Consider the following 11,924-nt stretch of genomic DNA (forward strand, 5'->3'; position numbering starts at 1 on the left):
AACCTTTTAACTTCACCCACTAGATAATCTATGCCTGAGCATCGGTACCTGTACCGATTTAAAATGGTCTTGCTGTTCGTAAAAGGGCTTCTGCAGAAGCAATATTTGGTAAAAGTAGAAGTAGTTGCCTGGTTATGGGAAGTCACTTAAAAAATGAGCAGTCAAAGAATTCTACAGAATGGAGAATACCTACAAAAGAGCTAGTCAGCAAGAAACACATAAATATGAATAAATGCCAGGAACAGTTAAATAGCTTTTAAAACTTTATTTAATCTTCAAAAATATACAGGACCTGAACACACACGAACATGGCTCAAAATCTTGCTCGAACAACTTTTCAGTACTGACTAAACAAGAGACTGGACAGTAAACAGCAGCAGTAGAAAATTAACAGGCAAGAAAATGAGACTATGTTGCAACTTGTAGTTAAAGATTTGAAAGAAAATTGCACAGTTGTTTATAGTTATGAAAGACATGATTTAAAAAAAAAAAAGTCAAGTTGCTTAACATCACTGACATGTCAGCATTGGAGGATAAATTTCCCTGTATAACCAATCGAGGAATATTACTATGATCCATGATGCAACTGAGTTATGATTATCACGTTTGTGACAAAAAATCAAGCATTTTTTTTCCCAGAAACTTCAAGACATTAACAGAGCAACCCAAAGATACAACTCTTTATTTAGTCTTGTTCTAACAATTTTATTTTTAAATCAGGGAATCAAAATTGCCAGAAGATTTTTTTTCTGAGCTGAACTATATATGAAGTCTTATCAAATCAGGCTGACAGACTAAATCTGCCTCTGCATCAAGACTTATTCTGTCAAGAACAATGTTCTTGTCTCACGCTAACCGAAGTGACAGAATCAAACACGGGCCCATTAAGTCCATGCTACAGCCACTGATTTAAACACTTATAAGAAAAAAACTCAAAAAAATCCAAACCCACCCTTTTTTATTAACACCTTAGTGCTGTTTTTTAATATAATATCCATTACTAAGCTTAAAAAAAGAAATTGTTTCTAGTAAATCTGGGGCATGAAGTGCCCATTTTCTCTCTTCTGATTTATATAATTGTTCTGTTTTTACAGCTTACTGTTGACAGAGTGAGGTAATTCAACTACAATTTTTCCAATGTTTTTTCCCATGTACATGTAATCTACAGCACGGAATACAGACTCCAAGCCAGTGAACTTGCCCTCTGGAGACATGTCTCCAAAGTCCACCTCACAAACCAGGTCTCCTCTTTCATACATCTCGAGCAAATGCTTCAGAGCCATTTCGTATTCAGAAAGGTAATGGTTCAAGAAGAAACCCCGGACGCTGGCAGACTTCTTCAACAGTTTTGCTGGCAATAACTCTGCTTTAATGGGCTGGAGGCCAGTGGGGTTTTGGTAGCCAGTGATAAACCCAATAACTATCAGGCGCCCTTTGATAGCCAAGGAATTGAGAGCCAAGTCAAACATCTTTCCCCCAACGGATTCATACACCACATCCACACCTTCGGGGTAGTCCTTCCTAAGCACAGATTCGACATTTTCAGTTTTATAGTTGATCGTACGGTCACAGCCAATGGATTTCAGAAAACCACCCTTTTCATCACTGGAGCAGGTTCCAATTACATGGCATTTTGCCTTCTTTGCAAGCTGCACAGCAAACTGGCCCGTTCCTCCAGCTGCTGCTGTCACCAGAACCTTCTTGCCTTCAGACAGGTTTCCCAGCTCTTTCAAACTGAGGTATGCAGTAGCGCCACTTACCATTAAAGTAAGAAACTCGGGTTTCACTGAGGGTAGAGGAACTGCATGTCTGGCAGGCACAACCGTGTATTCAGCAAAGGAACCGGCTTTCACGTAGGCCACAGCTTGACCCACTGTATAATCTGCACTAGCACTGAGTCCTAACGCTACCACATCACCGACACCTTCAAAACCTATATCAAATGGGGGTTTAACTGATGCATCATACCGACCAGCTGAGTAGTTTATGTCAGATGCATTAATGCCGACAAATCTAGAAGAAAACAAAAATGTATTAACGAGATTTACTCCTTACCAAGTTCAACCTTCAATTTAAATTTCTGGGAAAAATACCAGATTTTTTCTGATTACTGGTATATTTGAACAATGAGTACACTCCAGAGACTACTTTTATCAGACTTCTATAGTTTACATTCTGTTACTCTAGAATTATAGAGTATTTTCTGAACAAAAAAGTCTCAAAACAGAAACCTAAAACAAAACAAAAAAAATCCCTTATATTTTCCTTAGGTCCATTTGACCAAGCTAAGCAAGCTAAAAATAATTCTGTAAAAGATTAAAGGATGAAAATGAATAGACCACTTTATACAAGATGTGAAAGCACTGAAGAATAAAACGTGCAGAGCGGTAAATATGTGGATTCTGGCAACAAATTTACATTTTTGAATATAATAATACTGTTAATGACTAATGATCATATTAACTATCGATGTCATTTGCAAGGTCATGTTACTGTAGGCAAGTACTTTTTAATTGATGGAGTCACTACAGCAAATTTGCCTTCTGATGTAGCTAATGTCAACGTTAAAATATTTTTCTTTATATAAATTACTTGCAACACATCAAAACAACCTTGCACAGAAGGACTAAAATTTTAAAACTGAATATCAAGTCCTACTGACCTCTAACAGGTGAAAATGCATGGCATTTTTTTTTTAATTGAAAGATAGTGACATTCTCACAACTTGATTAAGCACTAAGAGATAATGATAAAAGCAAAGTTATGATCTAGCTTAAATGCAAAGAATCTTGAAGTTTGGAGTTTTTTAAGTAACAATATCTTTACACAGGCAAGGGAAGGTGGGGGAAGGTTCTGTTAACTGGAAAATGTAGAAAAGAAACACACGTAACAACAACGCCAGGACTATTACTACATGTGGATGTGACAACTCGAAAGGTGTACTTGACACCACGTAAAAGCTGCAGAAGTAGGCAAACAGTGCACTTTTAATTGTTGCAGTTAGCAACAAGCTCAGATCGTACGTGTATGTAGTTTTAAATTGCCTGCACATAGAGCGAGGAGAACTAAAACTGCTTTGCTCCTTTTGATTTCCTTCATTCTTTACAGCGTGGGGAGCTTCAAAGTTTCACCAACGTTATATGTAAAAAGACACGTACGCGTAAACATATCCACGCAATAAAATAGGTGAAAGCGACTGTTGCTCTTGGTAATCCTGCCTTCAACTCACTCGCAACAAAAAATGCCTACGTCTTGTTCGTAGATACAAAAAAATCTTCTATTATCCTGCTCAGAGGCGACTTCCATACAGGACTGCTAAAAGATGTATAAAAATTGGTAACGGAGTTGCAGCTTCCCAGGCAAACCGCGTCCCTCGGGCGCCTGGCAGAAGGGCTTGGAGCACCGAGGCGAGACGTGTCGGCGTTGCCCCGGCCTCCTCCCGCCCATACACCCCAGTTTCTGCGGAGGGTGAGGGGCCGGTGGGGAGCTGTGCTCGCCCCCTCTCCGGCCTCATCGCTTCGCCCAGCCGGGGCTCTCGGCAGCTTCGAGGCCACCTCCGGGGCGCTCCCTGCCCCCGGCCCCGACCCGCCAGGCAGGTCCTGGCTCCCCGCTGGGCTCAGCCTCCTTCCCCACGCTCCCGGCGCGCGTCCGCCTTGGAAGGGTGCGGAGCAGCCGTGCCCTCGGCTGGGGCAGGGCACCCCCGAGAAGGGGAGGCAGCGCAGCACTAGGAGTAACAAGCCCCCGTCTCTCCAGGAGCTTCCTCTCCCCGGCGCTGCGGGGCAGCGAGGACAGCATAAAGACAGGTAGAACAACCCTCTGAGGACAAAAACTTCGAGTGCGGGGAAGGGGCGAGTCGTGCGGGGGTCAGGCGCCTGCCGAGCAGAGGGCTCGAGCACACGCACCGCTGCTTTTGTTCCGCAGCCGGGGAGGATGCGAACCCGTCCCCGCCCGGGCCGCACCGCAACTTGTGCGTGCGGGCTGCAGGGGCCGCGGCGCCCAACTTGGTGCTGCCCGGCCGCGCCGGGCAAGGGATGCGGAGCTTTCCGCAGAGGTGGGCAGGGGATGCGGGGCGCCCGGGGAGGGGGGCGGCCGTGCCCGCCGCTGCCCGCTCTGGCAGGAGGCTGGGGCAGACAAAGCCGTGTGCGCTGCCCCGCTGCGCGGGGGGCTCGTCCCCGCCGCCCGCCCAGCCCCCTGCACACACACACACAGACACACGCACACACAGAGACACGCGTGTACACGCACCCGCGCCCTCCCCGTCTCTGCGGGGCGGCTGGGCCACGGGAAATGATCCTCCCTGGGCTCCTGGGTTCATCATTATTAATCAACACAGCCCGCCGTCCAGCCCTCCCTCCCCCCCCTAATTTTTTTAACCTCATTTTTATTGTGTGCAAACCCAAAACTCCTGTTCGCATTGTATGGGCTGCTTGTTTTTTCCCCGCCTTTTTTTTTTTTTTTTCAAGATTGTTTAGTCTCTTAGATTCCTTGCACATTAAAACGATCGTACACAAGGTCTGGATTAAAACATAGTGTCTAATCTGCCTTGTCATTCCAGCTGACAGAAGTGAGGTGGGTAGGATGTGCCTGCAGTTTCTTAGATTACTTTGCTTTTAAAAGTAGCAAAAAGCACGAATTACAACTTGAAAATCAGTCTACTAACTTCTGAGATTGAAGAAAGGAGAAAGCACAGAAGTAATGACTACTTGGGGTGCTGGTGGGTTTTAAGACCTTTTATATTTCCTTGATTTACTTTCTACCTTGAAATCTATTCTTTTGAAGTTTCTAATTGAGGTTTGCTTCTCACATCTCAAGATGCAAACATGAAGGGGGGGCGAAAAAAGCTTGAGATTGGCTTTTTTAAAAATTATTACACACATTGAGTCACCCGTTTTACTTATACTCAACAGTGTTGAACCCCCTCGTACTGTTTATTACAGAAAACAGGAGGACACCGCCGAGGGGAAGAAATGCTGCTTTTAGTACCACAACAAAGCACGAGACACTGAAAACAAGCACCACAGCCTTAAGCACAGACAAAACAAAGTCATCCAAACCAGTACTATGCAAGAAAAACATTATTTAAACCAAACACTCAGCAGGAATAGTCCTCCACTTTTCCCACTGTGATCCATTGGTCCCCTGGTTCAAAAAAACTTTCCCAACCCCTTTTACTCCCTTTCCTATAAACTTTGTTTCCATCTTCCAGGCAGACAGTAAATCCTTACAGTTATTTTGGAAATATGTCACTTCCTCAAGAAAATCTCGAAAATCCCCCAACAACTTTAAGAAGGACCAAATCTTCACAGCCTTTGGGTCCTTCTGCAATAGAGAACCCTTGCTTCCACACCTGCCCTCGCCCGGCTTCCTCCCCAAAAACAGGACAAACGGACATAAGAAACTTAAATGGCTTCATTAACGATCTTTTTACCACCTTTTCCCCTCCTCTTCCTCTCCTACATAGAATCAAAGTTAAAAAAAATTGCCTTAACTGATTTCTAGTTTTGAAGGATTTTTGTATAAAAGATGGATTATTTTTTTCCTGTATAAAAAAGAAGTAAGGGTTGCTGGCATAGTTCTCTAACAGATAAGAAAGTTTTCCCTAACTGCCTCTTACTTTAAAATATCTATCTATACACAGATTTTAATTTCCCATTCCCATAAATCCCAAACCAGATTTTATTGTGGTGAATGAGGATTGTTTTGCATGAAAAGCTCAAAGCAATTAATACTATTCATGGGCGTGACTGGGACTAAAATGAATAAATACGAAAAATGCCCTCCTGGAACTCAAAGTCCTTTATTGTTTTGTTTTTAATTGTATGTTTCTACCTATTAGAAAATCTATAGTTGTGTTTAGGGCTTGGGTTTTTTTTGTTTGCTTCTCTTTTTTTAAACTAACTAGAGTCAGGGACTCATCCTTCTAGGATGAGATAATGCTTCCCCAGAATGACAAGAGAGGGGGAAACATTCAGAACTCGCTTCCTGCTGCAGCTTCCATAAATGTCTTACAGTAATGTGATCCTGTGTCTTCTGTGATATTCTCCAGAAAATAATAGTAAATAGAGAAATTACACAAATAATACAAAATGTAAGAACTCTAAACCTAGACTTCATTGTTCACCTCTCCCTCCCCTCCATCCTCACTCATGCATGTGTGCCACTATGAGAACATGTGTGTAACAGGCTGATGTGTTAAAACCCAGTAATTGCCAGCCTGAATCTGTGGACCAGCTCCAGCCTTTAGTCTAGTATAAGCCCTTTCACCTCGAGGTGTGCACATCCCACAAGCACCCAGGGAGCCCACCCAACAAAGGGAGGGAGGACAAGGAGAAGGGAAAAGTTACAGTGGAAACTACATATAAAAAAAAATATTTTTTTTTTTTAAATTTACAGGAGGGTGGGGGAGGAATGAGAAAGACTCTAAATGCATATGTTGAGGGGAGGGGATTTGAGAAACAAGGATGTCACTCTGCCTTGCATTACCCGAAACTTGCTACTTGTATCTCAAGTCTTTCGACCTCTTCCACAAAAAGGAATTTAACTCCAGCTGGATGGCTGTTTCATGCCATTACTGTTCCACGGTCATTAGTGGATGCAGCAACACAATGTTTTAGACTTTGAGGTTTGGAGGGAATTTTAGTCTCAGAAATCCTAGTGGGAGATGTCAGCATTGGATTAAAGTGCCACAGCAGCTTTCTTTTGAGCTCCTGGAGGAGTCTCTGCTCTTCTTTCTTCTTGCCCCCTCTTTATGTGTATTTATATGTTTCATATGAACACATAAATGTATGTTACACATACACACGGTGTCACACGCTGCCTTAATATAACTTGCAGCATTGTTCTCAAGGCAACTTAGTGCTTCTCTAATCTTTAAGCTCCCACGGAGAGCATGGCAAACTATGTGTTACTACGATTTCCTTGCTTGACAAGAACCTTAGAGTGCTATTCTCTGCAGTGCCAGCCACGCAGTCTGCTCCAAAGTTCCCAGAGTTTCAGCTTCCTCTCGTGAGCAGAGAAACCTCACGACCTTAAAACGCTTAGTTTTAGTGCAAGGTACCACGGCGTCTAGGAAGGAGCCACCGAGAACAAGCAGGTTTTTTATGGAGCCAGCTGCGGGAAGGCACGTTTTGTCCTCGGGAGTCTTCGTTTCACGGCGAGCTGGCCACCGTGCCGGGCGTGGGATTTACGGCGCGTTATGCTAAGCAAAAACGTCACCTCCTCACCCTTTCCCCCACCCAGCTCCACTCCGAAAGCCGCCAACAACCGCGGCCTCTCGTCCCCGCCGAGGGAGGCCGAGGGCCGCCCTGCCCCCTCCCGCCGCCCGCCTTTGGCGCGCAGGGACGGGGGTGGCGCCGGGCCCGGCCCTCGGCCTCCCCGGTGAGTCACGGCGGGATGGGTGGATAGATGGATGGGGCGGGGGCAGAGAAGGCGTGCGGGGCAGCGCCGAGGCAAGAGCGGCTGGTGCGGTCCCGCACACACGGCGGTGCCGGGGCACTGCGCGTCAGCGTCCCCGGTGGGACTGTGCGGGTGCGATGGGGACACGCTCCCGCCCCGGGCACTATGTTCGTGTAACGAGCCCGGGCAGAGGCCTGGGAGGGGCTCTGCGAGAGCTTCCCGGCGTCCCCCTCCCTCCTCGGCGCTCACCGAACATAGAACTTGCCTCTTCTCCCGCCGCCCCACCCCCCTGGCAAAGGGGCCCTGGGGTGTTTCTCTTCCTTCGGGCAGGCGCACGCCGGGAGCAGCGCACACAGACAGACAGACAGACACACCCCTCCGCCGCGGAAAGAGGAGGAGGAAGTGTCACCCTCACACACGTGGATAGGGCGACCGGGCTGTAGCACCAGCCGTTCAAAACAACAACAACAACAACAATAATAAAATTAAATTAACAGTCGCCAGATGGCGGCTGGTACAACTTTGGAGCCGGTCTCCGAAGTGAGGGACCCTGTGGGAAGGAGGAGGCCACAAGGTGCCAGAAGTCGGCGGGGGCCGCCGCGGGGCCGGGGCGCGAAGGGGGAGGGCGGGGGGGGGAAAGGGAGGCTCACCTGTTCCTGACAAGAAGGTCTCCGTCTCCCGGGAGTGGCACGGGCGCGTCCTGCTGCAGAGTGACCGCTTCCCTGAAGTTTTGGCTCAGCTTAGTCACCACCAGCTTCTTCATGGAGCTGGGGATGGACGAGCCCTGGAAATCCAGAAAGTGACGGGAGTAGGACATGTCCAGGATGGGCCGCGACCAGCTGCCACCGACGTAGGACCAGGCGGGACCGGGCTGCCGCCGCCACCACCACCGCGCTGCCCGGGAGCTCAGCAAAGCGCCGCTTTTCGCGCTAAAACTCATACCCTGCCTCGGCTCTCCTCTCCCGCCCCGCTCGGGAGAGCTCTGGCTCGGGATCCTCCAGGCAGCTCGCACGACCCGCCGGCAGGAGAAACTCCCCGCTCGCAGCTATGTGTGTACGTAAACAGAGCCCCCGCGCCGCAGGCTGTCCCTCCCCGCCCAGCCGGCCCCTCCGCAGCACGGAGACGCCGCCGGAGGAGCAGCAGAGGCGGCGAGATGGTCCCCCCGCAGCAGCCGCTCTTCTTCTGCCGCCGCCTGCGCTGCCGAGGAGCGAGGCCGGCCCGCTCCCGCGGCCGTCCGTCCCGCCGGCGCTGCGCCTGCCCCTGCCTGCGCCTGCCCTTCCCTGCTCTGCCTGCCAGGGAGGCAGGTGTGCGGCGGGCCGAGTTGCCTCCTAAAGGTGGTGGTGGCAGCTTTTAGTTTGCACCCTGCCTCTGACTAACGGGTTTAAAAATCGGAGGGGGGAGGGGGGAAGACAGACGGACAGAGAGAAACGCCTCGGATTACCCCCCCCCCCGCGCCCCATTCTTTAGTTTACAAAAAGAGATTATCTTCCTGCCCAAAAAAAAAAAAAAAAAAAAAAAAAAAAGGAAAAAAAAAGGAAAAAAAAAAAAAGAAAGAAAAAAGAGTGGGAAGAAAGCACGGTAAATTATGGGCCGGGGAAGGTTAGAGAAGTGCGGAGAAGTTGCAGCTAATCTCCTAATGTTGTTATTAGCCGCCGCCGAGGAGCCGCTGCCCGCGGGCGGACGCTCCGCCCCTTCCGTGCGAAACGTTTCACTTCCTCGCAAGGTGCTACGAATCAACCCCGAGACGGCGGCGGCGGCTCCGCGCCGGCCGCGGGAGGGGATTTAAACGGGAGAAGATGTTCCCGCTGCCACCGCCGCTGTCCTGCCGGCGGGGGAAGGGTAACAGGCTGCTCTGTCACTTTGTTGGGGTCGCAGGGGTTTTTCCCCGCTCCCTGCTACCTCTAGAAAATATTTTTATTTTTTTTCCCCCTCCTCTTCTTTCTCTTTATATGTATATGTGTAAAATCACCTCTCGCTCTAGACTGCGTTTGGGTGAGGGAACCTGCGCAGGGAATCAACTGGGTCAAGGGACCGAAGTCAATGTGATGGAGCCGCCAATCCCAACTTGGTAGAACTGAAGTAATGTAATAGAGATGTTGCACCAATGTCGCGTGTAGTTCCCAGAATTAACTCCCTCCTACCAGTATAAACTGCTCAATGCTTAATTGTGCGGTGTTAAGAAGAAAAAAAAAATTCCCTTCTGCCCAAAAAAGAACAAAACTGCAGTTCCAAGTGTTTTCTTTTAGGAATCAGCTGAGTAGTTTTTATTTGCTTTCTTGACTTAAAAAAAGGAAAGGGAAGAACCCTTCTGTTCTCGCAGCTAACGTTATATAAATCCCCAGACACATACTGTGCAAAATGTATTAGCAGCATGTTTCATATGCTGCAGTTCTCGCTCTGCAATCTGTTGGTATTTTAAAGTAAGAATGAACTGTAATCTCCCACAAATCATTTTTAATTCAATGCCGGGTATACGTGTGCCACGGCGAGGTATCATCTCCTGCCTGCCTCTTTTTTTTAAGTTTGCTGGAACAAGACCTCTGCTGAAGTTAAATCAGCACATGCGTCTTGCACAGCACTTTAGCAAGTGGATTATAATAACAACCCCCTCAACGCGTGTCTCACATGAGGAATCTTTTATGCTGTGCTGTATTAAGACTTCTTTTTTTTTTGTCATATTGTTTAGCTCTGGGAAATGGAAAAAAATGAAAACAAAGCAATTAAAAAGATTGACAGGTATGGGTTTGTGTGAGACCTATTTGTAATTGTCAGGGTGACGTGGGCAAGAGGAGGAGGAGTAACAAACTGAAGCAGGAAAAGCAGCTCGATGTGTCTGTCTATCAGTTGAGACTGTCTGAGAGCCCTGGGATCCGAATGTGTGTTATATTTCAGTGAAAAGAGAAGAGAGGGAGAGTGGATCTCTTTCTCTCCCAGGAGTTTAAGGCGGGGGGGGGGGACAGTTCACGTTAATCTGTCCCACTCAGTGAATGTCTTTTCTTCCTCCCCCCCCTCCCTCTTTGCACACACTCTCCGGGGCTTTTCTTGGTTTTGGCAAATTTTTTTTTGTGTGTGTGTTGTTTTTTTTTTCTTTTTTTTTTTTTTCTTCTGTTGCAGATCAAGATCAGCCAAAAAAAATATCCATGATAAAAAAATGTGTTTGCATTATATTTAGTAGCAGAAGAAGCTTCGATTTGTGGAAGAGAAAAAAAAGGGAGAGCAAGAGAGAAAAGTAGTCCTCTCCGGTGGTGACACTGTTTGATCTGTGACTGTTTGGAAGGTGGAGGAGTGACTGACATTTCCCATCCGGTGTATATGTATGTATGGGGGGTTTACTCCTTTTTATGATTTGCTTCCTTGCTCTTAGACTAAGTGCTGGGAGGAGAAGGAGAGACTGGATCGACCTCGTTTTTTGCACAATGAACAAACTATTATCAACGCAATAAAAAACCAAACAAACAAAAAATCCCCCAACAACAACAGCAACAACAACACACAAATCCACGAGCTTGAAACAAGCCAGCGAGCGAGCGAGCGAGAAAGTTGCGCTTTGAGACTCTTTGATCTCGGAGAAAGCCTGAGAGGGGGGGAGTGACTGAATTTACCGTCTCATCGCCGGCGCTTGCTCGGCTCTCCACCGCGAAGAAGGAGGAGAAGAAGACGAAGAAGTGATTAAGGAAAGGAGGGGGAGAAGGGGAGAGAGGAAAAGGAGGGGGAAAAAAAGGAACGAAAGAAAGATAATGGATTTGGGCTACAGATTGAACTGATCAAATCTTATTTATTTTGCACATCTCCACTGGCATCTTCCCTGCTGCTGCTGCTGCCGAGAGGACTGAAGAGCTTTGTCTTATAAGGAACTTAAAAGAGAGAAAGAGAGAGAGTGTGTGAGAGAGAGAGAGGGAGGAAAATTAACCTTGTAAATGAAAACATTTCCTAAGCAAGTTTTTGGAGTGGCGGCGGAAATTGGCATCCCTGTCACCAGTCTGTGGCTTGCCTCATCCCACACCCCACCTTCCCCCCCGCCCCGCGCACCCCGCTCGCCGCGCCGGGAGCTGACCCGGGGGGGGAGCCCGGACCGGGCGAGAGGAGAACCCGACCAAACTTTTTCTCCTTCCTCCCCCCCCCTCCTCCTTCCTCCTCCTCTCCCTCTCTCCCATTCCTCCCCACCCTCCCTCTCGCTCTTCCTAGGCGGAATTAGAAGTTGAATCCGCTTTCTTTTCTCCTTCCTCCCCCTCCCTCCTTCCCTCCCTCCCTCCTTCCCTTCCCCCCCCCTCCCCATTTTATTTTATTTTTTTATTATTATTATTTGTGTGTGTGCGTGCGCGGGTGTGTGCGTGTGTGTATTTGTTTCTGCATGAAAAGAGTGGGATCGGAAGAAGAGTCCTGCGCGGAAACTCTGCGGCGGCGGCGGCGAGGCGGCGGCGGCGGCGGCAGCAATGCCGCGGAGAAAGCAGCAGGCACCCCGGCGCTCCGCAGGTAACACCCTCCGCCTCCCCGCGCTGGGGAGCCGCGGGCACGGCAGGGGAGGGGTT

General features: G+C 48.1%; 2 protein-coding genes across 2 annotated transcripts in view; one reads left to right on the forward strand and one right to left on the reverse strand.

The window, feature by feature from the left end:
* Positions 1-250: 250 nt before the first annotated feature.
* ZADH2 (zinc binding alcohol dehydrogenase domain containing 2) lies at positions 251-9,071 on the reverse strand. Its single transcript, XM_027650949.1, has 2 exons — positions 8,046-9,071; positions 251-2,013 (listed from the first exon to the last, which is right to left on the reverse strand). The coding sequence occupies exons 1-2, from the start codon at positions 8,333-8,335 to the stop codon at positions 1,089-1,091; spliced, it is 1,215 nt and encodes a 404-aa protein (XP_027506750.1). The 5' UTR covers positions 8,336-9,071; the 3' UTR covers positions 251-1,088.
* A 290-nt stretch (positions 9,072-9,361) lies between these two features.
* The window catches only part of TSHZ1 (teashirt zinc finger homeobox 1), a 57,299-nt gene continuing 54,736 nt past the window's right edge, over positions 9,362-11,924 (forward strand). Inside the window, exon 1 of the mRNA XM_027650982.1 lies at positions 9,362-11,868. Within this exon, the coding sequence (XP_027506783.1) occupies positions 11,829-11,868 (40 nt within the window). The 5' untranslated portion in view covers positions 9,362-11,828. The remainder of the gene's footprint in view (positions 11,869-11,924) is intronic.

This window comes from Corapipo altera, unplaced genomic scaffold (genome assembly GCF_003945725.1).
Source record: "Corapipo altera isolate COAL_440 unplaced genomic scaffold, ASM394572v1 24, whole genome shotgun sequence".
Taxonomy (NCBI): Eukaryota; Metazoa; Chordata; class Aves; order Passeriformes; family Pipridae; genus Corapipo; species Corapipo altera.

Excerpts from the sequence above, each read along its gene's own strand:
- ZADH2 (XM_027650949.1), bottom strand. The coding sequence starts at position 8,335 with ATGAGTTTTAGCGCGAAAAGCGGCGCTTTGCTGAGCTCCCGGGCAGCG. Across the intron at positions 2,014-8,045 it reads GACCTTCTTGTCAGGAACAG|ATTTGTCGGCATTAATGCAT; the intron begins GTGAGCCTCCCT and ends GTTTTCTTCTAG.